We start from the raw sequence: 27,471 nt of genomic DNA, 5'->3' as shown, positions 1-27,471 counted from the left end.
CTCACCAGCATTTTACTGTATGGATTTTGTTAAACACTAATGGCCAAGTAAATAAATGTTTCTCATTTAATGGTTTCAGGGGATACGCTTTGATCCAGAAATTCCTCAGACGTTACGGTTGGAGTTTGCAAAAGCAAACACAAAGATGGCCAAAAGTAAACTTGTCGGAACCCCAAATCCCAGCACACCTCAGCTGAACAATGTACCTCAGTTTATCTCCAGGGATCAATGTAAGTATTGAGTTTCTCGATTGTATTTATAGCCAAAATGACTGATCCAAAAACCTTTTTATTTCACCAGGAAATATGATCTTTAATGTACGTGGATCAGATTCAATATACGTTACATGAACACTGGTCAGCTTATAGATTCTGGAAAGTGTTTTACTGTAGAAAATATTTAATGTCGCTGTTAAAGTATAATCCATTAGCATTGTGTGTGAATCATACAAATGCAAATAAAGCAGTTTTCTAGGCCTTTACTATGGTATGTCATTAGGAATGATCATTAATATCAAAATGCCGGTGGTCCAACTCTTTGCCCTTCCACTGATTCCAATTCTTTACATTTTGTAATGAATGTGAGTAGAGATGAGTAAATTTAGAGTGGAAATAAATTCTTCTTCTATTTTACAAAGATTCGTTCTCTCCAAGAAACAGGTTAGTTGTTTTTTTTTTAATTTGCTTCATATATCTTCACCAAAATGGTGGCCAACTGAGGCTGCTATTCTGTTAAACTGTAAAAGGCCAGGCATATGGTTAAAATTATTAATAAAATACTTAATCCTTCACCTGTCCTTCTGTCCCTGCAGCCTGTGGTCCAGTCCTCCATGCCTCTTCTTTTCCACTTCTCTCAAATTCTCTTCAGCCTCTTCACTTAAAGGGAACCTGTCACGGGATGTTTATAATATTTACCAAACGGTCGGTGTGGAGCAGACGGGTCGGATCAGCATCTCCGTTCTTCGGGTCCCGCGCCTCCTCTTTTGGTCATCTTTGTCCTCCTTCTGAAGCTAGAGTGTGGATGATGCGTTCTACGTCATCTACACTTACACTAGCTGACAGTGAGGTCCTGCGCAGATGCACTTTGATCTGCCCTGAGTAGCCGACAGTGAGGTCCTGTGCAGGCGCACTTTGATCTGCCCTGCTCAGGGCAGATCAAAGTGCACCTGCGCAGGACCTCAATGTCGGCTAGTTTAGATGATGTAGAATGCGTCATCCATACTAGCTTCAGAAGGAGGACAAAGATGTCAGAAAGAGGAGGTGCAGGACCCGGAGAACGGAGACGTCCATCCTACCCGTCTGCTCCACACCGACCGCTAGGTAAGTATTATGAACATCCGGTGACAGGTTCCCTTTAAGGCCCCCAGGCACGACCAGGCCTCTGACGTCCTTGTGCAGATCACATTCAAACTTTAGGACGCTGCAATGTCCAAGTGACGGCATGGCGCACAGTGCCATCTGAAGCGTAGGTGTGGCGGAAGTCCTGACCTAAAGGGAAGATGACAAAATTAATACATTTGATGGGTGAAAGGGTAAAGAGAGGGCATGGAGAACCTGACAACGGGATACAGTGACAGTGAAACAGTTGAGGGGGTGAAAGGAGTATAATTTTAGATATTTTTTTGTTCTATACATCCTATACTTTTGCTAGAACATTCAATTCAATTTGGTGAAAATAGAATTTCCCTGTAAAATCCACTTAATTTGCTGACCTTGAGTTTCGGCAGATTCACTCATGTTTAGCTGCAAGTGCTTTACAATTCTCTAATATTAGCGAGACCTTTCAAAACAATTGTGATTTTGTAATTATTCTTGGGGTTTCACAATTTTCAGATCTTTGGCACGGGCAGTGTACCACAGCAGTTTCAATTACTCGACTGGTGGAGATGCCAGCATTAGGGCAGAACATCAATATTTTATCAGATGAATGGGAGGCCAAAATATACAGTTAGGTCCAGAAATATTTGGACAGTGACACAATTTTCGCGAGTTGGGCTCTGCATGCCACCACATTGGATTTGAAATGAAACCTCTACAACAGAATTCAAGTGCAGATTGTAACGTTTAATTTGAAGGTTTGAACAAAAATATCTGATAGGAATTGTAGGAATTGTACACATTTCTTTACAAACACTCCACATTTTAGGAGGTCAAAGGTAATTGGACAAATAAACCAAACCCAAACAAAATATTTTTATTTTCAATATTTTGTTGCGAATCCTTTGGAGGCAATCACTGCCTTAAGTCTGGAACCCATGGACATCACCAAACGCTGGGTTTCCTCCTTCTTAATGCTTTGCCAGGCCTTTACAGCCGCAGCCTTTAGGTCTTGCTTGTTTGTGGGTCTTTCCGTCTTCAGTCTGGATTTGAGCAAGTGAAATGCATGCTCAATTGGGTTAAGATCTGGTGATTAACTTGGCCATTGCAGAATGTTCCACTTTTTTGAACTCATGAACTCCTGGGTAGCTTTGGCTATATGCTTGGGGTCATTGTCCACCTGTACTATGAAGTGCCGTCCGATCAACTTTGCAGCATTTGGCTGAATCTGGGCTGAAAGTATATCCCGGTACACTTCAGAATTCATCCGGCTACTCTTGTCTGCTGTTATGTCATCAATAAATACAAGTGACCCAGTGCCATTGAAAGCCATGCATGCCCATGCCATCACGTTGCCTCCACCATGTTTTACAGAGGATGTGGTGTGCCTTGGATCATGTGTCGTTCCCTTTCTTCTCCAAACTTTTTTCTTCCCATCATTCTGGTACAGGTTGATCTTTGTCTCATCTGTCCATAGAATACTTTTCCAGAACTGAGCTGGCTTCATGAGGTGTTTTTCAGCAAATTTAACTCTGGCCTGTCTATTTTTGGAATTGATGAATGGTTTGCATCTAGATGTGAACCCTTTGTATTTACTTTCATGGAGTCTTCTCTTTACTGTTGACTTAGAGACAGATACACCTACTTCACTGAGAGTGTTCTGGACTTCAGTTGACTTCAGTTGATGTTGTGAACAGGTTTTTCTTCACCAAAGAAAGTATGCGGCGATCACCCACCACTGTTGTCATCCGTGGACGCCCAGGCCTTTTTGAGTTCCCAAGCTCACCAGTCAATTCCTTTTTTCTCAGAATGTACCCGACTGTTGATTTTGCTACTCCAAGCATGTCTGCTATCTCTCTGATGGATTTTTTCTTTTTTTTTCAGCCTCAGGATGTTCTGCTTCACCTCAATTGAGAGTTCCTTAGACCGCATGTTGTCTGGTCACAGCAACAGCTTCCAAATGCAAAACCACACACCTGTAATCAACCCCAGACCTTTTAACTACTTCATTGATTACAGGTTAACGAGGGAGACGCCTTCAGAGTTAATTGCAGCCCTTAGAGTCCCTTGTCCAATTACTTTTGGTCCCTTGAAAAAGAGGAGGCTATGCATTACAGAGCTATGATTCCTAAACCCTTTCTCCGATTTGGATGTGAAAACTCTCATATTGCAGCTGGGAGTGTGCACTTTCAGCCCATATTACATATATAATTGTATTTCTGAACATGTTTTTGTAAACAGCTAAAATAACAAAACTTGTGTCACTGTCCAAATATTTCTGGACCTGACTGTAGCTGAGCAAGATAAAAGACCCCAAATAGCACTTAAATTATAATGAGTCTTTGAACACATATAATGAAGAAATGTATAACTTATAAACCACTTTTAAAACACATGTAGTTGTGACATTTTGAATGTCTCTGTCACAAACCACCGGGGGGGTCACTCAGAAATCCCCCGCGCTGGCTACCAGTACGTCACAATCGGGGGGTAACAAGTGGGGGTCACCCCTCCTTTATACCTCCCGACCGACAGACAGAGCACGTGACGCGCTCTCTAGCGCCCCTCTTATAGTCAGGCCAATTATGGAATTGCCCGACAATAAGCAAGGAGGCCGCTATACTACTTATGCCGATTATTGAAGGGTCCCCGGTGAGAGTAAGGTATATATTCCCCCGACCTCCGCGGGCGGAATATATAAAATCTCCCCGAATCTCACTGGCCTCCCCACAATAATCCTTGGCACAATTCGCTGCCACCAACCGATTTACGGTAACTATTAGCCGAACACACAGACGTGGGATTCAAGATCGAGATAACAGAACAGCCCAAGATTAATTATATAATTTAATCAGCCTAAAGCACACTAGAAACTACAATATATACAATAGGGAATCTACAGAATATACATATGTCAGAGTACAGTTACAATCAAAGCATGGGTTACAAACAGGCATACACAGTTCCAGCAGTTACCTTGTTGCGTCTGGCCACAGGGGGGCGCTGTAGACCAGGTTTCCAGGAACTCCCTCACAGGTCTTTCCCAACCAGGCCCCCGAGCAGAAGAACACTGGAAAATGGCCGAAGTAGGGTTATCAACCTGGGCAGATCCAGGTCCCCTCCTACCTTAGTGACCTCACAGGGAAGCACTGCCACTCCCCCTGCATGGATCAGAATTATCCAGCAAAGGGGATATTGGCCATAACTTTGCCTGGGAGCGTCGTAGGCGGACGCCAATGCTCTCATTGTGACAGTTATGAATTTAGCTACAGAACGAGGGGACTCATGACCTGTCTGCCAGTTCCCCATTGGCTGATATCACGCCTGGGGCATTTCCCAATGTCCTGCTCCCATAAAAAGGGGGTGCCGGCATCGTCCACATGCGGAGACACCATTTTTATGGTTGCCATATTTATCGGAAATATGGCTTGCGAGATATGAACCATTTTTTACTGGAGTCGTTCTGTCTAGCTAGTTCCATAGCCTTGCTAATGAGATACAACTCTTGTTACAGGGTGACGGCAGGGAGTCATCCTGTGTCCATTGTTCCCACACCACCTCATTTCCATATCACAGGACATGGCCATGGGATTTGTTGCTAAACCAGTTGTGTGAAGGAAAGGGGGGGTGACACCAGGAGAGGGCTTCCTGACATACTTGAATATCATGATTTATCGTCATATCTCCGGATTTACCTCACAGTCTCTTACTGAGGCGCAACAATAATATCTGGCATATTCTCCATTAATGATCCATATTTTGGACTTAAATGAAAGTAATGGCACTATCAGTCACTAATTTCATAACTATTTTTTCCTGATCAGATGCCTTTTATGTTATTAAATGACTTTGGTTATAATGTTACTAATATGTAGTCTTGTGCATTGGTCCATCCCGGGAGAACAGTGGAGCAAATTCTTGGCCTTAGAATAAATACTTTTAGATGTATCATGCTAATACGGCTAAGTGACAGAAAACAGAGGTATAGCTGCTGGTCTGCATTTAGTAGTAAAACTCCCTCCACAGTTTCATTTTGTTTCAAAATAAGTATAAATTGAATATCCGTTATTACTTTTTGTTTTGTGAATGATGTTGCTTTAGTGTAGAATTTTATTGCTGGTCTCCTCATACTACTTTTAGTAATACAATTCCCCTTTTGTCTACCAAAACTTACAACCTCTAAGCTCATGACAAGGTATAATTGAGGTATATTACAATTCCTGATAAAATTATGCCATAGAGCAGGGCTGGGCAAATATCGGCCCATGGGCCGTATCCTACCCTCTGGCTGTTCCTGTCCGGCCCATCGACTGAGATAGCCAAAGGGCTGAAAACAGTAGAACGTGGGTTGTAAAATGCCCTTTGATGTTTTTCGATGTCACCGATAATTGCATCAGCAGGATGCAGATAGCAGTGAACACATTGGTGGAGGAGGGGCCTCTGGCTCTGTCTTCCACCAATCAACATGAAGCACAGCAAACACGATGTGCAGAGCATCAGTGTACCGGAGCCCAAAGCTGAGCACCAGGGAATCGGAGCGAGGTAAGTATGTGGTATTATTTTGTTCATGTATGTAGGAAGCTGTGTTGGGGCTGAGAATTGTATATGTGGGGCTATGTGATGGCTCATAAAGTGTATAGATTATGTAAGAGGCTGTGCAGGGACTCATGTATATATGAGGCTAAATTGGACTGCTAATGTATATAGAAAGCTATGTGGGGGCTCAAAGTATATGTCAAGCTATATGGGGGCTCATATTGTATATATGTGGTTAAGTGGGGCTCATAATGTATACAGGAAGTTATGTGGGGGTTCATAATGTATATAGTAAGCTATATGGGGGCTCATGCTGTATTTCGGAGGTTATGTGGGCATCATAATGAATATAGGAGGCTATGTGGGGACTCAACAATGTATATAGGAGGCTATGTGGGGGCTCATGTTGTATTTAGGACACAATGTGGTGGACATCATGTATATAGGAGGCTATAAAAGGTCTCAAAATATATAGAAGGCTATGTGGGGGCTAGGAAATGTATATGTGAGGCTATTTGGGGGCTTATAAAGTATATAGATGACAAAGTGAGGCTCATAAAATATATAGGAGGCAAAGTGGGTCTCAGACTATATAGAGGCTATGGGGGGCTCACACTGTATATAGAAGCTATGTGAGGGCCTACAGTGAATACAGAAGGCTATGTGTGGCTCACACTGTATAGGGGCTATGTTGGGACTCATGCTGTATATAAGGGGGATGTGTGTGGGCTCATACGTTATATAGGAGATTATGTGAGGGCTAATCCTGTATATAAGGTGCTTTGTGGGAGCTCATGCGGTGGTTGATGTCAACATTAGTGATGAGCAAACCCGTGGCTATTCAGGTTTGCCAAACCAGCATAGACTAAAAAAAAATTGGGTTCAGCAGTCGAACTTGACCCTGGATGCCGAACGTCGTATGAGTTTAAGAGACCAAACTTATGTGTTATTAAATTGAATAAGGAATCAAGCGGGATATTTATACTTGCCAACCTTTCCCACAGCTGTAACACTGCTTCCAGGTCTGATCATTAGCTCTCATTTATATTCACTGCTTCCATCCCCCACCGTCAGTCCCGACTTCTGTGATTGGTTGCAGACCGCCTGCTCTCCCACCCTCTGTGACAGTGTCTGTGATTGATTTGAGTCACACACGCTGTCTGCGTCCCTATAGGGGTGTAAAAATAAATAACTAAATAAAAAATGACATGGTCCCCCATGTATTGATATCCAGCAGAGATAAAGCAGACTGATACAGGCTGCAGCCAATGCAGTGTGCGTTTTATTGGCTGTGTATCAAAATACAAGCGACCCAATGGCGCTTTTTTTTAAGTTATTTAAATAAATTATTTTAAAAAAACAATGTGTGGTCCTCCCCAGTTTTGATACCCAGCCAAGATAAAGTTGACAGCTGGTGGCTGGTATTCTCTGCCTTGGGAGGCCCATGTTTATTGGCCCCTCAGTCTGAAAATGGCAGCCTGCAGCAACCCTGAAATTGTCTTATCCATTAGATGTGACAATTCCGGCACTTTACCCAAATTATCCCGATTTGTCCTGGTGCAGTGGCAATCAGGGTAATATAAGAGGTTTATTACAGGTATCATTTTTGTCCAAAATCAAAGCTGCTAGTAAACCCTGGATTAGTCATGGGGAAGGGTCTATGAGATCACACCATTACTAACCCTGTAAGTCAAAATAAATAAACACGCAAAACAGAGAAAAATCATTTTATTAAATATAAAAAAAAAAGAACACAAAAAACATCAATTTATTAACCCCCAAAACACCCAGGTCTGACGTAATCCATACCACGACGTCCCATGACAATCCTGGCTCTTTTACATACTGAAGTCGCAGAGTGCAGGCACATTAGAGAGCATGACCACTCGCTTTAGCTTCAGGCAGACACTGACTGAGCCGCAGCTGTGAGCGATGGCATCACTGAGCTTACCTGCTGTTACAGCTGGAGGTTCCCACGATACCCCACCTATGACCGCAGGTAAACTCTCCTCAAGTGAACTCATTAAGTTCACTGAGACCTGCATCTCCTGTCAGAAAACTGCGTGTTTTTTGCCAAGAGATACAGATTTGGTGCTGGAATTTATACACCAAATTCCTGAACCAATACTGCATCTTCTGGTAAAATGCATCAAAACCGCATCACGCAGATTTGGTGCAGGAATTTAGTGTATAAATTCTACCACCGAATCTGCATTTCCTGGCAGAAAACCGCACAAAAAAATGCAGCTTTAAAGCCATTTTGATGCGGTTTTCAGTAAGGAGATGCAAATTTGGTGCAGAAATCTGGTGCAGGCATTTCATCAACAAATCTGTATCTCCTGACAAAAACCCGTACCTGAACTTTGCTTTTTTGCCAGGAGATGCAGATTTGGTGCTGAAATTTACACACCAAATTTGCATCTTCTGTCAACAAAACGCAGCAAAATGTGATGCGAGGCGTTGCACAACCACCTTTTGTCATCTCTTAAGTAAATTGGGTACGACCCTATTGCGCTTTTTATCCACATCTTTTTGCATTAGCAGTCAATTAAAGCAGCTTTCTGGCTCATATACAGCGTATATATATATGTATTATTCAGCAATTTACACCAGTTTGTAGTGTGATATATATATATATATATATATATATATATATATATATATATATATATATATATATATATATATATATATATATATATATATATATATATATATATATATATATATATACATACATACATACATACATACATACACATACACATACACATACACATACACATACACATACACATACACATACACACACAGTACAGGCCAAAAGTTTGGACACACCTTCTCATCAAAAGAGTTTTCTTTATTTTCATGACTCTCAAAATGGTAGATTCACATTGAAAGCATCAAAACTATGAATGAAAACATGTGGAATGAAATACTTAACAACAAAAAAGTGTGAAACAACTGAAAATATGTCTTATATTCTAGGTTCTTCAAAGTAGCCACCTTTTGCCTTGATTAGTGCTTTGCACAATCTTGGCATTCTCTTGATGAGCTTCAAGAGGTAGTCACCGGAAATGGTCTTCCAACAGTCTTGAAGGAGTTCCCAGAGATGCTTAGCACTTGTTGGCCCTTTTGCCTTCACTCTGCGGTCCAGCTCACCCCAAACCATCTCGATTGGGTTCAGGTCTGGTGACTGTGGAGGCCATGTAATCTGGCATAGCACCCCATCACTTTCCTTGTTAGTCAAATAGCCCTTACACATCCTGGAGGTCCTGTTGTCCTGTTGAAAAATAAATGATGCTCCAACTAAACGCAAACCGGATGGAATAGCATGCTACTGCAAGATGCTATGGTAGCCATGCTGGTTCTGTATGCCTTCAATTTTGAATAAATCCCCAACAGTGTCACCAGCAAAGCACCCCCACACCATCACACCACCTACTCCATGCTTCACGGTGGGAACCAGGCATGTAGAGTCCATCCTTTCACCTTTTCTGCAAAGACACAGTGGTTGGATCCAAAGATCTCAAATTTAGACTCATCAGACCAAAGCACAGATTTCCACTGGTCTAATGTCCATTTCTTGTGTTCTTTAGCCTAAACAAGTCTCTTCTGCTTGTTGCCTGTTCTTAGCAGTGGTTTCCTTGTAGCTATTTCACAATGAAGGCCTGCTGCACAAAGTCTCTGTGGCGCCCTGGACTAGCCAGGGGCCACAGGTAACAACACACACACACCCCCACCCCCAGCAGGTCACAGCAGTCATCTCCAGTTAGACCTGATTTCCTCCCTCGGGTTCAGACAGACACACCAGGTGGGCGGAGTCAGGCAGATGGACACGCCCACCGAGGAGTCTAGCTGGTCTGAGGCAGGAAACAAGAGAGACGAGTCCAGGCAGAGGAAGAGAGAGGAGGTGTGCAGAGTGGCAGAAGCAGAAAGGGGCCTAGGTTGGAGCCTGGGACCCTCTTGTAGTCAGTGAGGTAAACGGTAGTGGCCGTCTGCAGGGGCCGGGAAGACAGTCCTGGTGGAACCGTAGGTAGCCGGGACAGGGTGGTGGCCCGTCCGATACCGAACCGGGGAGCCAGCTGACAACCGGAGCACAGGAGGAGCATGTAAAGAAAGTGCAGGGAAGGACGCACACTATTAGCCTGGAGTCAGGGGAGAAACTACAGCAGCCGTCTGCGGGACCCGTCCATCCAGACGTTTGTTTTACCAGAGACTCCGTATACATTATTGGCTGAGTGAGTACCACCGTGTCGTCTGCCCCCGCGACCCTGCACCCCACCAAACCATGCCATCCACTGTCCAGTCACCATCACCGGGCCCCGGGACCACCAAAACCCCCTACCCACGGAGGGGAGAGAAACATCTCGGCTGCTCCCTGTCATCGCTCCCGGGATCCCCGTCCAGAGCAGCGGTGGTGTCCCAACCTCACCACAACCGTGGGTGGCGTCACGGACTAAATCCCCAAACCAAGCCACCCCTTTCACTCACGGGCGAGGAGCGCCGCTCGAGGCCCCGGATCCGGCCCACCGCTTGAGCCACCGAGCAGCAGCAGCAGCGCCGGACCCGAGCGTTAGCGAGCGCAGTGCCCCGCCGCCCGCGACATCTCCTCTTAACAGTTGTTCTAGAGATGAGAAGGTGTGTCCAAACTTTTGGTCTGTACTGTATCTCACACTACAAACTGGTGTAAATTGCTTAATGAAAATGCACACCAGTAACATTTTTTACATGCTGCATTATTATACCAGTGCACAGGTTCTCTTCTTTTTTTAGTTTTTTTCCTCCCTTTTTATATCTACACATATTTGAAATTCCATCCACAGCCTCCCACTGCAATAATTCAGAATACCATACTAATACGAATAACGGAATAATCGTTTTCTTATAGTAACAATACTAGGAGTTGGTGTGATGGTGTGAATCGATTCGCACGTCCCACTCCACCTGCCACAACAGTGGTCTGTGGCTACTGCAACCTCAAATCATACTCCTATTCTAGATTTGTGGTGTAAGATAAGGGGGTTGCTATGCACAGTTACGCCCAAACAACACCCACTTTGTCAGAGCTGGGTGAAACTTGTGCGATAAATCCAAACATTTTCTGGCCTTATAGCTTTGGTGAATCGGTTCCTATGTATTTTTAGAATGTAGGAGGGACCAGCACGGCTGCAATGACCATCGGGCAAATTTGGCAAATGCCAGATGGGCTAGCTTGATTGCAATACTGTTAACAGTATCAGTGTGCTAAGGATGCCAGTGTGGTTAACAGCTGTTAACATAGAGCAATGCAGGGCATCTCACCACCCACATCCACTGCTAGACAAGATAAAGGAGATGGAGGCCGTGTGGACAAGGAGACTGGTGAGTATTAGGTTGCAGGTTCTTGTTATTTTGCATTTGATTTAGGGGCTGTGGGGCCAATAAGCACACTTATGGGGTATTGTGTGCGAACCAGTGCACTCTATTGGGGGCTGTGTGGGAACCAGCATACTGTATAGGGGAGCTGTGTGGGAACCACCATACTGTATGGGGGAGCTGTGTGGGGGCCAACATACTTTATGGGGGACTGTGTGGGAACCAGCATACTCTATGGGAAGCTGTGTGGGAACCATCATACTGTATGGGGGAACTGTGTGGGAACCATCATACTGTAGGAGGGAGCTGTGTGGGAACAAGCATATTGTATGGTGGAGCTGTGTGGGGACCAGCATAGCATGTGTGTGGGTGTGTGTCTGGGATGGGCTTGGTGACCATACTGTGTGGTAGGCTGTAATTACCATCTTACTGTGTGGGGAGCTGTAGCATGTTGTAGGTGTAGAAATGTGGGGATTGATTGTGCCCTTCTCTGTTTGAGCCTATGTGCTTTCATAGAACTTTGTATTTTTTGGAATTCTCACCCTCAGGGGCATTATTACAATAAAAAGGCACTATTAAAGTCTATGCTCAAATTCTATGAGCTCTTTATAAACATTATACTAATGGCTTTTTCTAAATGTAGATGGCATATTTTGGGACTGGATTTTATATACATAGTTACATAGTTACTAAGGTTGAAAAAAGACCTAGGTCCATCTTGTTCAACCTTCCTCCACCAGTTCTACATTTGGTCACAAAAAGAGAATTTTGTTACTTACCGTAAATTCTTTTTCTTATAGTTCCGTATTGGGAGACCCAGACCATGGGTGTTTAGCTTCTGCCTCCGGAGGACACACAAAGTACTACACTTAAAAGTGTAGCTCCTCCCTCTGAGCTTATACACCCCCTGGTAGCCATTCCTAGCCAGTTTAGTGCAAAAGCTGAAGGAGAATAGCCACCCACAAGAAGAACCGAGTAAGAACCGGAACAACCGGAGACTCTGTCCACGACAACAGCCGGTGATAACACACGGAACAAGAAAATTGCCAACAGGAAACAGGGAGTGAGATGGGTCTTCCAATACGGAACTATAAGAAAAAGAATTTACGGAAAGTAACAAAATTCTCTTTTTCTTTATCGTTCCTTTGGGAGACCCAGACCACAAGTGGGCGACAGCCGCCTGAAGGATGCGTCTGCCCAAGCTCGCATCTGCCGAAGCATGACCATGCACTTGGTGGTGCTTCGAAAAGGTATGCAGGCTAGTCCAAGTGGCAGCCTGACAGACTTGTTGAGCCGTAGCCTGGTGCCTAAAAGCCCAAGAGGCACCGACAGCTCTGGTCGAGTGTGCTTTGATCCCCGGCGGGGGAGGCACCTGAGTACTCTGGTAGGCTTCCGAAATGGTCGATCTAATCCAACGGGCCAAGGTCGGCTTAGAAGCAGAGAGACCCTTGCGCCGCCCTGTGGTTAGCACAAAAAGAGAGGTGCACCGCCTAAGCGCAGCGGTGCGAGACACATAGATCCGGAGAGCACGCACCAGATCTAGAGTATGCAGCGCTTTCTCAAAGCGATGAACAGGGGCCGGACAGAAGGAAGGTAAGGAAATATCCTGGTTAAGGTGGAAGGGAGAGACCACCTTAGGAAGAAAGTCCGGGGTCGGACGGAGAACTACCTTGTCTTGGTGAAAAACCAAAAAAGGTGACTCTGAGGAGAGCCCAGCCAAATCAGAGACTCTCCTGAGAGAAGTTATGGCAACTAGAAAGGCCACCTTTTGAGAAAGACGATACAAAGAAACCTCCCTAAGGGGCTCAAAAGGGGGTTTCTGCAATACCGTGAGGTCCAAGTTAAGGTCCCAGGGATCCAAGGGCCGCCGATAAGGCGGAATGATGTGAGACGCACCTTGCATGAAGGTGCGGACCTGAGCCAGCCGGGCGAGACGCCGCTGGAACAGCACTGATACAGCTGAGACTTGTCCCTTGAGAGAGTTGAGGGACAGTCCTAGCTGCAGACCGGACTGTAAAAAAGACAGAAGCGTCGGCAACGAGAATGGCCAAGGAGAATGGCCGGAAGAGCGACACCAGGACAGGAAAATTTTCCAAGTCCTGTGATAGATCTTGACGGAGGAAGACTTCCGGGCCCGAGTCATAGTGGAGATGACTTCAGGAGGAATACCAGAAGCCGTCAAAATCCAGGACTCAAGAGCCACGCCGTCAATTTGAGTGCCGCAGAATTCCGGCGGAAAAACTGACCTTGCGAGAGCAGGTCTGGACGGTCTGGAAAATGCCACGGCATCTCCACGGACAGTTGGAGCAGGTCCGGATACCAAGCTCGCCTGGGCCAGTCCGGTGCAATGAGGATGACTCGACGGCCCTCCATTCTGATCTTGCGCAGGACTCTGGGCAAGAGAGCTAGAGGGGGAAACACGTAGGACAGACGAAACTGGGACCAGTCTTAAACCAGAGCGTCCGCGGCGAAGGCCTGAGGATCGTGGGAGCGAGCCACGTAAACCGGAACCTTGTTGTTGTGACGGGATGCCATTAGGTCCACGTCCGGAGTGCCCCACTTGCGGCAGATTGACTGAAACACTGCCGGGTGCAGGGACCACTCGCCACCATCCACGGATTGACAGCTGAGATAATCTGCCTCCCAGTTTTCTACGCCAGGGATGTGGACTGCGGATATGGTGGACTTGGAGTCCTCCGCCCATTGAAGAATGCATTGGACCTCCAACATTGCCAGGCGGCTGCGTGTCCCGCCTTGGTGATTGATGTAGGCAACCGCTGTCGCGTTGTCTGACTGGACTCAAATGTGCCTGCCCGCCAACAGGTGGTGAAAGGCTAGGAGAGCTAGAAGCACAGCTCTGGTTTCCAGCACATTGATTGAAAGGGCTGACTCGGACGGAGTCCAAGTGCCCTGTGCTCTGTGGTGGAGATGTACCGCTCCCCAGCCGGATAGGCTGGCATCCGTGGTGAGAATCACCCAGGACGGAGTCAGGAAGGAGCGCCCTTGGGACAGGGAGAGGGGTCGAAGCCACCACTGAAGAGAGCTCCTGGTCCGTGGCGACAGAGCCACTAACCTCTGTAAGGAGGAAGGCCGCTTGTCCCAACAGCGGAGAATGTCCAGCTGCAGAGGACGCAGATGGAACTGGGCAAAGGGAACCGCCTCCATGGAGGCCACCATTTGACCCAGCACCTGCATCAGACGCCTGAGGGTATAACGGCGGGGCCTCAGGAGAGAGCGCACCGCCAACCAGAGTGACAGCTGTTTGTCTAAGGGCAACTTCACAAGTGCCGGCAAAGTCTCGAACTGCATCCCTAGGTACGTGAGACTCTGGGTCGGAGTCAGAGTAGATTTGGGAAGATTGACAATCCACCCGAATTGGGCTAGGGTGGCGAGAGTGAGCGAAACACTCCGCTGACAGTCTGCGCTGGATGTAACCTTGACCAGAAGGTCGTCCAGATAAGGAAGCACTGCTAACCCCTGGAGGTGCAGGACCGCAATCACTGCCGCTATGACCTTGGTGAATACCCGAGGGGCCGTGGCTAACCCGAAGGGGAGAGCCACGAATTGGAAATGATCCTCTCCTATCGCAAAACGTAACCAACGCTGATGTGACACTGCGATTGGCACATGTAGATAGGCATCTCTGATGTCGATGGACGCCAGGAACTCCGCTTGGCTCATATGTCATAAATGCCGCACCCGGACATGCTTGTTGAGAAGCTTGAGATCCAGGATGGGCCGGAAGGTACCGTCCTTTTTTGGAACTAGGAAAAGATTTGAGTAAAAACCTCTGAACCGTTCCTGAGCGGGAACTGGGACAATCACTCCGTTTGCCTGCAAGGACGCCACTGATGTCTCTCACCCACTGATCGGAGACTTGCTTTAACCAAGCGTCGCCAAAGTGGGAGAGCCTGCCACCGACTAAGGACGTGGCTGGAGCAGGCCGAGAGTCATGAGGAAGCTGCCTTAGTGGCAGAACCTCCTGCGGTCTTCTGCGGACGCGCTTTTGGGCGCCAGTTGGATTTCTGATCCTTGGCTGAGTTAGCGGACGAGGCGGAAGGCTTAGAGGATGACCAGTTGGAGGAACGAAAGGAACGAAACCTCGATTGATTCCTACCCTGGGCGGGTTTCCTGGTCTTGGTTTGTGGCATGGAAGTACTCTTCCCGCCAGTAGCTTCTTTAATGATTTCATCCAGCTGTTCACCAAACAGCCGTGAACCAGCAAAAGGGAGCCCAGCAAGAAACTTCTTGGAAGAAGCATCTGCCTTCCACTCTCGAAGCCACAAAATCCTGCGGATAACAAGAGAATTAGCTGAAGCCACCGCAGTGCGGTGAGCAGCCTCTAGCATGGCAGACATGGCATAGGATGAAAAAGCTGACGCCTGAGCAGTTAAGGTAACCATCTCAGGCATAGATTCCTTGGTGAGGGAATGCATCTCCTCTAGAGAAGCAGAGATGGCTTTGAGAGCCCACACTGCTGCAAAAGTCGAGGAAAACGCGGCCCCCGCAGCTTCATACACAGATTTGGCCAGAAGGTCAATCTGACGGTTAGTGGAATCCTTAAGTGAGGTGCCGTCAGCCACCGACACAACAGTCCGGGCTGATAGCCTAGACACCGGAGGGTCTACCTTTGGGGAGTGAGACCACTCCTTGACCACCTCAGGTGGAAATGGAAACCGGTCATCAGAACCACACTTTGGAAAGCGTTTGTCAGGGCAGGCCCTGGGTTTGGTCACAGCGGTCTGAAAACTGGAGTGGTTAAAGAACACACTCTTCACTCTCTTAGGCGAGGTAAACTGATGTTTTTCTGCCAAAGAGAGTTGCTCCTCTGACACTGGCGGATTGAGATTCAGCACAGAATTAATAGAAGCAATCAAATCACTAAGATCTGAGTCACCCTCAGAGAAATCGATGGAATACATAGCCTCCAAGCCCCCAGTGAGGGCATCCTCCTCATCGAGAGTCAGCTCTTGAGACAGAGCCGTGGGATGGGGAGGGGGAGGAAACCCTGCACCTTCTCTTAGGACGGGGTCTGGGATCAGATGATGAATCCTCCGTGAGCTCCGATGGACGGAAGTCAGAGGATAGGAGTCCTCTGTCAAGAGTATTAGAGGCACCCTGTGAGGGGGGCTGATGCATATTCATCAAAGTCCTGGACAAAAGCCCCATGGACTCAGCAAATGACTGGGATATGGACCTAGAAAAGGACTCTACCCAGGCCGGGGGTTCAATCACAGGTGCAGCAGCAGCCTGAGAGACCACTGGGGGTGAGACTCCAGGCTGTGGCACCGCCAAGTTAGAGAAGACATCACAATGTGGATAGGTGCTCGGCTCAGGCAGCAGGAGCTTACATGCAGTGCATGCAGAATAAAGCTTTGGAGCCTTGCTCCTTGTGTGAGACATGCTGCTGGAGTGGGGGCTTTGCAGAGAATGAACCCCAGGGAGAATATACAGAGGTCCACAACCGGAGACCGGCTGTGGCTTACCAGACCGCTGAGCGCGGTGTTGTGTGCCCTCCAGATCCCGAAGCCCGGTCCCCCAGTCGCAGCACCTCAGCAGAGATGCAGAATGCTGGATGTCCCAGAGCAGAGTGAACTCTGCCTGAGAACAGGGCGTTCCTATAAAACAGCGGGAACTGGAGGGCTATAGAGACCTGCAGGGAAGGAGGGACGCCCCAGCAGTGGGGAGTGTCCCTCCCCTGTGTAGAACGGCCGCCGGGAGGAGCCGAACCTGTCCCTCTGCATGAGTGACATGCGAGAGCAGGAAAATGAAACTAGGCCTCCGGCGAAGCCAGGGCCTAAATTTAAGCGGCGAGGCCGACAAGCAGGCACCATCGGCGCGGTTCTCAGGCAAAAGCTAGAGAACCCGCCGGAAAAGTTAAAACAATCACATACAGCATACTCTCCTCTTACAATAAAGAACCGGGACCCCCAACATAAACGTCTCAGGTACTTAGCTGCTGAGACGCAGGGCCATGTCCCTGGGGATGAGTGCTCCGGTCCAACAGAATCCTCAAGGGGCTGTGGATGGAGACCGGACTCCTGCCAGGCATGGAGACCGTGCTGGCTCCCACTTCAAGCCAGAGCCCAGAAGGGATGGTGAAGGAGCGCGGCATGTAAGGCTGCAGCGTTGTAAATCAACCTTAACAACACCGCCGACACAGTGGGGTGAGAAGGGACATGCCGGGAGTCCAGACATAGACCCGCTTTTCTTCAAACTCTTTCCAAAAGTCAAACAAATCAGATGAGAATGCATGTGTGGATGTATGCCTCCTGACACAAAGCAATAAACTGGCTAGGACTGGCTACCAGGGGGTGTATAAGCTCAGAGGGAGGAGCTACACTTTTAAGTGTAGTACTTTGTGTGTCCTCCGGAGGCAGAAGCTAAACACCCATGGTCTGGGTCTCCCAAAGGAACGATAAAGAAAGTCCTTTATAACCAACAATGTTTTGTGTACTGAGGAAATCATCCAGCCCTTTTTTGAAAGCTGTTATAGTATCTGCCATTACTACCTCTTGTGGTAGGGCATTCCACAGTCTGACTGCTCTAACTGTAAAGAACCCTTTCCTATTTAGCTGTCGGAATCGCTTTTCTTCCACTCGCAGTGAATGCCCCCTGGTCCTTAGTATTGTCTTCGGAAGAAATAAGTCATGTGCCAGTCCTTTATATTGACCACACATTTATTTATACATATAAATGAGATCTCCTCTGAGACGTCTTTTTTCTAAGCTAAACATATCTAACTTTTTCAACCTGTCATCATATGGGAGGCCTTCCATTCCTTGTAGTAGTCTAGTTGCCTGCCTTTGAACTGACTCTTAACTTCTGAATGTCCTTTTTAAAATGTGGAGCCCAAAACTAAATCCCATATTCCAGATGTGGCCTTACAAGTGATTTATAGAGGGGTAACAATACGTTGGGAACACGGGATCTAATCTCTCTTTTTATACACCCTAGAATCTTGTTTGCTTTTGCAGCTGCTGCTTGACATTGAGTGCTGCTGCTCAGCTTATTTGTAATGAGAATACCCAAGTCCTTCTCCTGTTCTGTAGTCCCGAGTTTACTTCCATTTAATGTATACGTAGCTATAGGATTACTCTGTCCTAGGTGCATTACTTTACATTTATCAACATTAAATCTCATTTGTCAAGTATCTGCCCATTCTGACATCTTATCCAGATCTTTTTGTAATATTATACTATCAAGGTCAGTTTTTAATATCCTACATAGTTTGGTGTCATCAGCAAAGACTGACACTTTACTATCAATCCCATCCACAAGGTCATTAATAAAGAGATTAAAAAGAATTGGTCCTAGCACAGATCCCTGTGGCACCCCACTGCTGACTATGGCCCATTTAGAGAATGTTCCATTTATGACTACTCTTTGTTTCCTATCTTTAGCCAATTCCTTACCCAGTTGCATATAGTTTCCCCTAGTCCTTACTTCTGGAACTTTAGTATAAGGCTATTATGTGGTACAGTATCAAATGCCTTTGCAAAGTCCAAATAAATCACATCAGCTGCATTACCAATATCCAGGTTTGCACTTACCCCCTCGTAGAACCCCAACAGGTTGGTTAGACACGATTTATCTTTCATGAATCCATGCTGTCTGTCAGTTATTATATTATTTTCTGCAACATATTTTTGTATGTCATCCCTTAAAATGCCCTCAAAAACTTTGCATACTACTGATGTCAGGCTTACTGGACGGTAGTTGCCTGGATCTACCCTCTTACCTTTCTTAAATATCGGTACCACATCAGCAATCCTCCAATCCTGAGGCACCAACCCTGTTACAAGCGAGTCTAAAAAGATAAGATACAGCGGTCTGTCAATTACGGAGCTCAGTTCCCTCAATATTCGTGGATGAATGCCATCTGGCCCTGGGGATTTGTCAATGTTTAATTTACTCAGACGTAGGCGTACTTCTTCGTGTGTTAAATTAATTATATCGGGTGGTGAACTTTGATTTTTCACTTGTTGAATGATGCCTGGTACAGTCAGTTCCTTGGTGAACACAGAAGAGAAATGCCTATTTAATATCTCAATCTTTTGTTTGTCCTCTATAACTAACTTGTTATTATATTTTAAGGGGCCAATACTATCCTTTGTTTTCCTTTTGGCATTAATGTATTTATAAAAGATTTTGGGATTTATATTAATATCATTGGCAATTTTTGTTTCAGTAGCTAGTTTTGCTTGTTTGATTTCTTTTTTGCATTGCCTATTGATATCTTTATACTCCTGAAATGCTATTTCTGTATTCTCAGCCTTCAAGATTTTAAACGCCCTTTGTTTTTGTTTTATTATACTTTGTACAGTCTTATTTAGCCATAGTGGTTTCTTTTTATTCGGGGACGTTTTATTACCAGAGGGTATAAGTTTTTTACAGGACTCTAGCAGTATATCCTTAAACTTTCCCCATTTATGTTCAGTATCCCCAGTTACCATGACTTTGTCCCAATCTACACATTTAAGCTCTTCCCTTAATTTGTTGAAATCAGCTTTCCTAAAATTCCAGGTTTTAGCATTTCCCCTTTGAAATGTTTTATTGAATATTACGTTGAAGCTTACCATATTATGATCGCTGGTGCCCAAGTGCTCCCGGACCTGTAGATCTGAAATTGTATCTGGTCTATTTGACAGGACCAAATCTAGCAAATTATCTCCCCTCGTCGGTTCATCTACCATCTGAGAGATGTAATTGTCTTGAATGGTAGATAAGAATTTACAGCTTTTAGCACAACCAGAAGATTCTATGTCCCACTGTATGTCTGGATAGTTGAAATCCCCCATAATAAGAACCCGATTATTATTATTAGCTGCCTTTTCAATTTGTTCCAGCATTTCACCCTCTATTTGTTCAGGTATGTTAGGAGGCTTATAGCAAACTCCAATTAGCATTTTTCCATTATTCCCCTCCTCATGTACATTTACCCATACTGACTCTACATTGTTGCAGTTCCCCCCAATGCCATCATTCAACACAGGTTTTAGGTTAGATTTGATAAATATACACACCCCACCACCTTTTTTGTCTTTCCTGTCCCTCCTAAATGCACTATAACCCTGTATGTTTGTCACCCAGTCATGGCTTTCATCCAGCCAGGTTTCCGTAATGCCCACCACATCATAATCCATGGTTGACATAAGAGTCTCCAATTCATTCATTTTGTTTGCAAGACTTCTTGCATTTGCCAGTAGACATTTAATCCTATTAACACCTTTATTACTCCTAGCCTCCCTACTTCCTTGCATGTCCCATCCCCCCTAATCGTTCATTGACCCCTACACTGTCTCTATCTGCTCTATCTATCCCCTTTTTTGCTCCACTACCCTCCCTCCCCCCAGATCCTAGTTTAAAAGCTCCTCCATCCGTCTCACCATTTTCTCCCCCAGCATATACGCTTGCCAATGGGACTGAATGAAATTGAATTCAATAATTCTGTGATATATCCCAGTCCTTTGGTCCACATACAGTACCTTGCGAAAGTATTCGGCCCCCTTGAATTTTTCAACCTTTTCCCACATTTCAGGCTTCAAACATAAAGATATAAAGTTTAATATTATGGTGAAGAATCAACAACAAGTGGGACACAATTGTGAAGTTGAATGAAATGTATTGCTTATTTTAAACTTTTTTAAAAAATAAATAACTGAAAAGTGGGGCGTGCAATATTATTCATTCCCTTTACTTTCAGTGCAGCAAACTCACTCCAGAAGTTCATTGCGGATCTCTTAATGATCCAATGTTGTCCTAAATGACTGTTGATGATAAATATAAGCCACCTGTGTGTATTCAAGTCTCCGTATAAATGCACCTGCTCTGTGATAGTCTCAGTGTTCTGTTTAAAGTGCATAGAGCATCAAGAAGACCAAGGAACACAACAGGCAGGTCTGTGATACTGTTGTAGAGAAGTTTAAAGCCGGATTTAGTTACAAAACGATTTCCAAAACTTTAAACATCCTAAGGAGCACTGTGCAAGCGATCATATTGAAATAGAAGGAGTATCATACCACTGCAAATCTACCAAGACCCGTCTGTCCATCCAAACTTTCATCTCAAACAAGGAGAAGATTAATCAGAGATGCAGGCAAGAGGCCCATGATCACTCTGGATGAACTGCAGAGATCTACAGCTGAGGTGGGAAAGTTTGTCCATAGGACAACAATCAGTCGTACACTGCAAAAATCTGGCCTTTATGGAAGAGTGGCAAGGAGAAAGCCATTTCTCAAAGATATCCATAAAAAGTGTTGTTTAAAGTTTGCCACAAGCCACCTGGGAGACACACCAAACATGTGGAAGAAGATGCTCTGGTTAGATGAAATCAAAATCAAACTATTTGGGCACAATGCCAAACGATATGTTTGGCGTAAAAGCAACACAGCTCATCACCCTGAACACCCCATCCCCACTGTCAAACATGGTGGTGGCAGCATCATGGTTTGGGGCCTGCTTTTCTTCAGTAGGGACAAGGAAGATGGTTAAAATTGATGGGAAGATGGATGAAGCCAAATACAGGACCATTTTTGAAGAAAACCTAATGGAGTCTGCAAAAGACCTGAGACTGGGACATAGATTTGTCTTCCAACAAGACAATGATCCCAAACATAAAGCAAAATCTACAATAGAATGGTTCACAAATAAAGGTATCAAGGTGTTAGAATGGCCAAGTCAAAGTCCAGACATGAATCCAATCGAGAATCTGTGTAAAGAGCTGAAAACTGCTGTTCACAAACGCTCTCCATCCAACCTCACTCAGCTCCAGCTGCTTGCAATGGAAGAATGGGCAAGAATTTCAGTCACTCGATGTGTAAAACTGATAGACACATACCCCAAGCGATTCGTAGCTGTAATCACAGCAAAAGGTGGCGCTACAAAGTATTAACTGAAAGGAGATGAATAATATTGCACGCCCCACTTTACAGTTATTTATTTTTTTAAAAAGTCTAAAATAAGCAATACATTTCGTTCACCTTCACAATTGTGTCCCACTTGTTGATTCTACCATACTTGTTGACCATAACATTAACATTTTTTATCTTTATATTTAAAGCCTGAATTGTGGGAATAGGTTGAAAAATTCAAGGGAGACGAATAATTTCGCAAAGCACTGTAGTGTATCAATCTGCTCAGTTCCTCTATAATATGCTGCCTGCAGATTGGACTGCATTTTCAGTATGACACCATGATTTAAGTAATTAGGTGACACAATGACCTCACCTTAGACCTTGATCATGAGTTTGTGAAACCTTGTGTAATGTTCGTCTTGCACGTGTGCCTCTTAAAGCATGTCAAATAAATTTAATGGGAATCTGCAGGTTTTTGCTACCTCATCTGACAGCAACATAATGTGGGCAAATAGATTCTGAATCCAACAGTGTAACAAATAGATTACTGGGTTTTCACCTAACCAGAGTTGAGCTGTCCCGCCCACACCAGGCTCTCAATAGAGATTGTACATTGACAGTAAGGTGTCAATCACTACAGGGGGCATGTCAGACTGACAAACACGTGCCAGCCAGACCTAGCAATGTTAATCACAGGGTAATAAAGCCATTCGTTTAAGGAAACTATTGTGCACACAAACACGGTTAACAAAGGCATAGCTGCTTTTTATTTTTTAACCCATGCAGCATACTGTTTTCAGCTCACATAGCAAAAACTTGCTGACAGATTTCCATTCAAAGGACCCTGCTACCACAGAATGACTGTTCCAACCACATACAGATGCTTGTTGCATCATGGTAGGGCCAAACATTTAAGTGCAGCCTCCCACCTGCATATTTTCCATCTACCTTCACCTACCTCCTCACCTTCTTTTTTGATTGACAGATATAGCTTCATAGAGCCAAAGGAGGGCGGAGATGAAATGAAGAAAACAATCAGATGGGGAGATGTATTACATGATTGACACCACCATGATGCACCGAGCGCCTGTACTTGATTTGAAGTCATTCTGTGCTGACAGTCCATTTATACATTCTTAAAAATACTGTACCAGACCTGATTTTGGACCTTGATTTCAACAATGACCTCCCATAACTATACATTCTATTTAGCCATCTATCTAGACTCCTCAACATTGGAATTGCAATACAAAGACGGAACAGTCGTAGAATATAGCCTGGGTTACACAAGCAAAAAGCATCCGATGCGAGCGAATCGGAATCAGGTGCGACATGCTGACACTCGGATCACACTGTGCTGCGAGCGTGAGCCCAGTGACATGCTGTTATCCGATTCTCTAGCATGTGAGAATCAGAACACAGGTGAGGAGCAGAAAAGATTAAGGTTTCCATATTTACCATTGCCTGTCTCTGCATATCAGACTGCAGTCTGTTGACATCCGAGTGCAGTCTGAAGTTTCACATGCACCCATAGACCCGCTGCCAATTGCTGAATCGGCATGCGAAAGAAAATGCTGGTTGGCACTGCTCCATAGTATAATATTGGAGTGAGTGCTAACCAGTAACATATCAGATAGCACTCGTCTGTGTTATACGATGGTGTGAATGAGCCCTAATGGAAATAACAACAGGATATATAAAGATGTTAATAATATGCAAAAGATAAAAAAATAATAATTTTTCAAAACCTGTTGATTTATTCATAATGGAGTATGAGCGCCACTTGCAGAAATGCAGTCACTTTCATGCCTGGCATGCTAACAATTAGGTAATTAATAGTTGTCTGGGGAACATTCTGCCACGCTGAATGCATTTCAGCATGCAAATGATCAAGATCTGATCCAGTGACGCTGCAGGCCATAGTAGTACATTTAGGCCACGCAGGGTGCACACAGTAGCACCAGCATGGCATTCTTGTGTTAAAAAAATTACTGCAGCCAGGCTTGGACTGGCCCACAGGAGAATCGGAGAATCCTCTGGTGGGCCCCTTTGCAGTAGGACACCATTTACCCTTCAAACATGATTAGTAGCTGGCATAATACACACTTGTTTCACTATGTACAGACAAAGGAAGCATCTCATCATTAATTTTACAAGCTACCCATTATATTATTATATAAAAGCAGAGGTAAATTAGTGAATGTAATATCTGCTTGTAATTGATCAGTGGGCCTCCAGAGTCAGTGCTACTGGTGGACCCCTGCCACCCCAGTCTGACACTGGCTGCAGCAGATCTTGATGACTTGTGTGCCCAAGTGCATTTGGTGTGGCAGAACTTTCCTCAGACAACTATTAACTATTAACGATTGATAGTAGCCAAGGCGTGTAAAGGCCGCTTTACACACTGCGATATCGGTACCGATATCGCCAGCGTGCGTGCCCGCCCCCATCGGTTGTGCGACACGGGCAAATCTCTACCCGTGTCGCACAACATCGCCCGGACCCGTCACACTACTTACCTTCCCTGCGATGTCGCGGTGACCGGCGAACCGCCTCCTTTCTAAGGGGGCGGTTCGTTCAGCGTCACAGCGACGTCACAGCAGAGTCACTGAACAGCCGCCCAATAGAAGCGGAGGGGCGGAGATGAGCGGGACGAACATCCTGCCCACCTCCTTCCTTCCGCATTGTGGCCGGGAAGCAGGTAAGGAGATCTTCCTTGTTCCTGCGGTGTCACACAGAGCGATGTGTGCTGCCGCAGGAACAAGGAACAACTTTGTTACTGCTGCAGTAACGATATTTGAGAATGGACCCCCATGTCACCGATGAGCGATTTTGCACGTTTTTGCGATGATGCAAAATCGCTCATAGGTGTTACTCGCAACGGCATCGCTACAGCGGCCGGATGTGTGTCACAAAATCCGTGACCCCAACGAGATCGCTGTAGCGATCTCGTAGCTTGTAAAGCCCGCTTAAAGGGTGCTTTACATGCTGTGACATCGCTACGATATATCGTCGGGGTCACGTCGTTAGTGACGCACATCCGCTGCTGTTAGCGACATCGCAGTGTGTGACACAAAGGAGCGACGATTAACGAGCGCAAAAACATGAACGCTCCTTTTCCAAATATCATTGCTGCTGCAGGTACGATGTTGTTCGTCGTTCCTGCGGCAGCACACATCACTATGTGTGACACCGCAGGAACGACGAACATCTCCTTACCTGCGTCCACCGGCAATGAGGAAGGAAGAAGGTTGGCGGCATGTTCCGGCTGCTCATCTCCACCCCTCCTCTGCTATTGGACGGCTGCCGTGTGACGTCGCTGTGACGCCGCAAAAACCGGCGGATCTCCGGCCACAGCGACGTCGCAGGGAAGGAAAGTCCGTGTGATGGGTGTAAGCGATGTTGTGCGGCACGGGCAGCGATATCGGTACTAATATCTCAGCGTGTAAAGTACCCTTTAGTGTGGGGATTTCTGTTAGTGGCTCCCATACTCCATACTGAATAAATCAATGTTCTGAAGATTTTTTGCCATACTTGCGTATAAATAACATGTCTGTCTATGCTGTGATTTTCATCATTCTACCATGTTTTCCTCTTGGTGTTGCAGTTTCACTGTTGAGGAGTGTAACTATCATTATTCATATATAATAGATACAGGTGTTTGCAAATATTTCAGGTTTCCAAACGTTAACCCTGCGTTCACCTCATCGTGCTGTCCGCATTAACCCTGATGAGGTGCTAAAGAAAACATGCAAGCAGATGGACTCGCACAAACGTTTAGCTAATGTAAGTCAGTCTCCGACCACGCACTTGTAAAATGCCTTCAGCTTATCGTAGGTAAGATGGGCAAGCGATGACATAAAAAATAGGCAACTTACAGTTGTGCCTTCTATTTGTAAGGATGAAAGACAAAGCCATGACAGCTGGCAGGGACACATGCCCCACACTGCGCTGTGATAATTAGGAAATGTGATCCCATTTTGTAATCTCAGTGAGCTTGACAGGAATGTGTTGGTGAGCCAATTATGGGTTACAAGTCCAGGGTGAAGGATGCTAGTTCATGACTCTTGGTGGATTTTGTTATTTTCTTTTTATGGTACAATAGCGCTATTAGGCAAGTTACCTGACCTTTTACATGTTTGGGTTTTTTTTAGACTATTGTGCAATATAATACATACTATGCATTGTTTGTGGGGTCTTGGTGACATTTTTGGGTTTAGCTAAATAAAACCTCTTTTCAACCATAGAAGTTGCTGAGTGGATCATGTCATGTACATCAGCAATGCTGCTGAAGACAGGGATTCGGCTAGTGGTGACACGCAAGCTGTAAGTGTCACTTCTGCAGCCAGTCAACAATGACCAAGGCAGCTGCGGAGACACGTCACTGTATCTGAGGAGGGTCAATAATGCCTGAAAGTTATTTTAATCTAGTTAAAGCTGATGTGGAGGGAAGAATTGTTCCCAGAAAACCCCCTTCCTCAATCTGCTGACACATTTCTTTGACCACATGTTGATCATAAGCATTTCTAATATCCTAGTAAGGCTAAGTTCGCACACTGCGTCTTTTTGACGCTGCGTTTTTGTGCGTTTTTGGCCGCTAAAAACACACAAAAACGCACCTGTGTCGAAAAAACGCATCAAAAAGTGCATGCGTTTTTGCGGCGATTTGGTGCGTTTTTGGCTGCGTTTTGCTGCGTTTTTGATCTCTGCGTTTTGCTGCGTTTTTCAAATGCATTGCATGGGCGGAATACGCAGAAAAACGCAGGAAAGAACTGACATGTCCATTTTTTTTTTAACTCAAAAACGCAGGTAAAAAAAACAGATGTGTGCGGACAGCAAAAATGAAAACTCATAGACTTTGCTGGGGAAGCAAAGTCCTGCAGTTTTGAGGCCAAAAACGCACCCGAAAAACGCGCAAAAACGCCGCGAAAAACGCACTGTGCGCACATAGCCTGAGTATATTTTATTTCTACTCGTGTTCTTCTGGCTAAGTTCGCTCACAAAGATAACCTCAGACATTGACAGAGAAATGGTTTAGAAACTTTTGTTATTCTGACAGACAAAAACAGATGTATTTTGTTCCCCCCCAAAAACGGAGATCAAGATAAAGAAATTGTGAAGTGATGAAAGAAGTAAAGTGATGTCGAGTAGGTATGAGTGGACCCATGGATGTTCTGGTTCGCCGGCGCTACAAAAAACCCCAAAATGTTGCTAAAATCAGGACAAGTACCCTGCAAACAAATGTAGGTCCCCCTATTTTTCATATTTCATACCCAGAAAATGGTAAAGAAGACCACTATGTGCTGCAGCCCTCAGCTGTCTACTTTATCTTGGCTAGTTATCAAAAAAAGAGGGGATCCCACTCTGTTTTTTTTCTAAATTATTTATAAATAAATACAATAACC

The 27,471-nt window shown here is 45.3% G+C and overlaps 1 protein-coding gene across 2 annotated transcripts in view; it reads left to right on the top strand.

The window, feature by feature from the left end:
* The window catches only part of RBPMS (RNA binding protein, mRNA processing factor), a 302,866-nt gene that overhangs the window by 169,504 nt on the left and 105,891 nt on the right, over window positions 1-27,471 (top strand). For both annotated transcript variants that reach the window (XR_012754410.1, XM_075352295.1), the window contains exon 5: window positions 80-230. Coding sequence is in view for 1 of the 2 variants with exons in the window: in XM_075352295.1 (XP_075208410.1) it covers window positions 80-230 (151 nt within the window). In the remaining variant the exon portion in view is untranslated. The remainder of the gene's footprint in view (window positions 1-79; window positions 231-27,471) is intronic.

The sequence above is a fragment of the Anomaloglossus baeobatrachus genome, chromosome 1 (genome assembly GCF_048569485.1).
Source record: "Anomaloglossus baeobatrachus isolate aAnoBae1 chromosome 1, aAnoBae1.hap1, whole genome shotgun sequence".
Taxonomy (NCBI): Eukaryota; Metazoa; Chordata; class Amphibia; order Anura; family Aromobatidae; genus Anomaloglossus; species Anomaloglossus baeobatrachus.
Note: the sequence above shows the minus strand (reverse complement) of the source record. Positions and strands in the feature narration are given on the sequence as shown.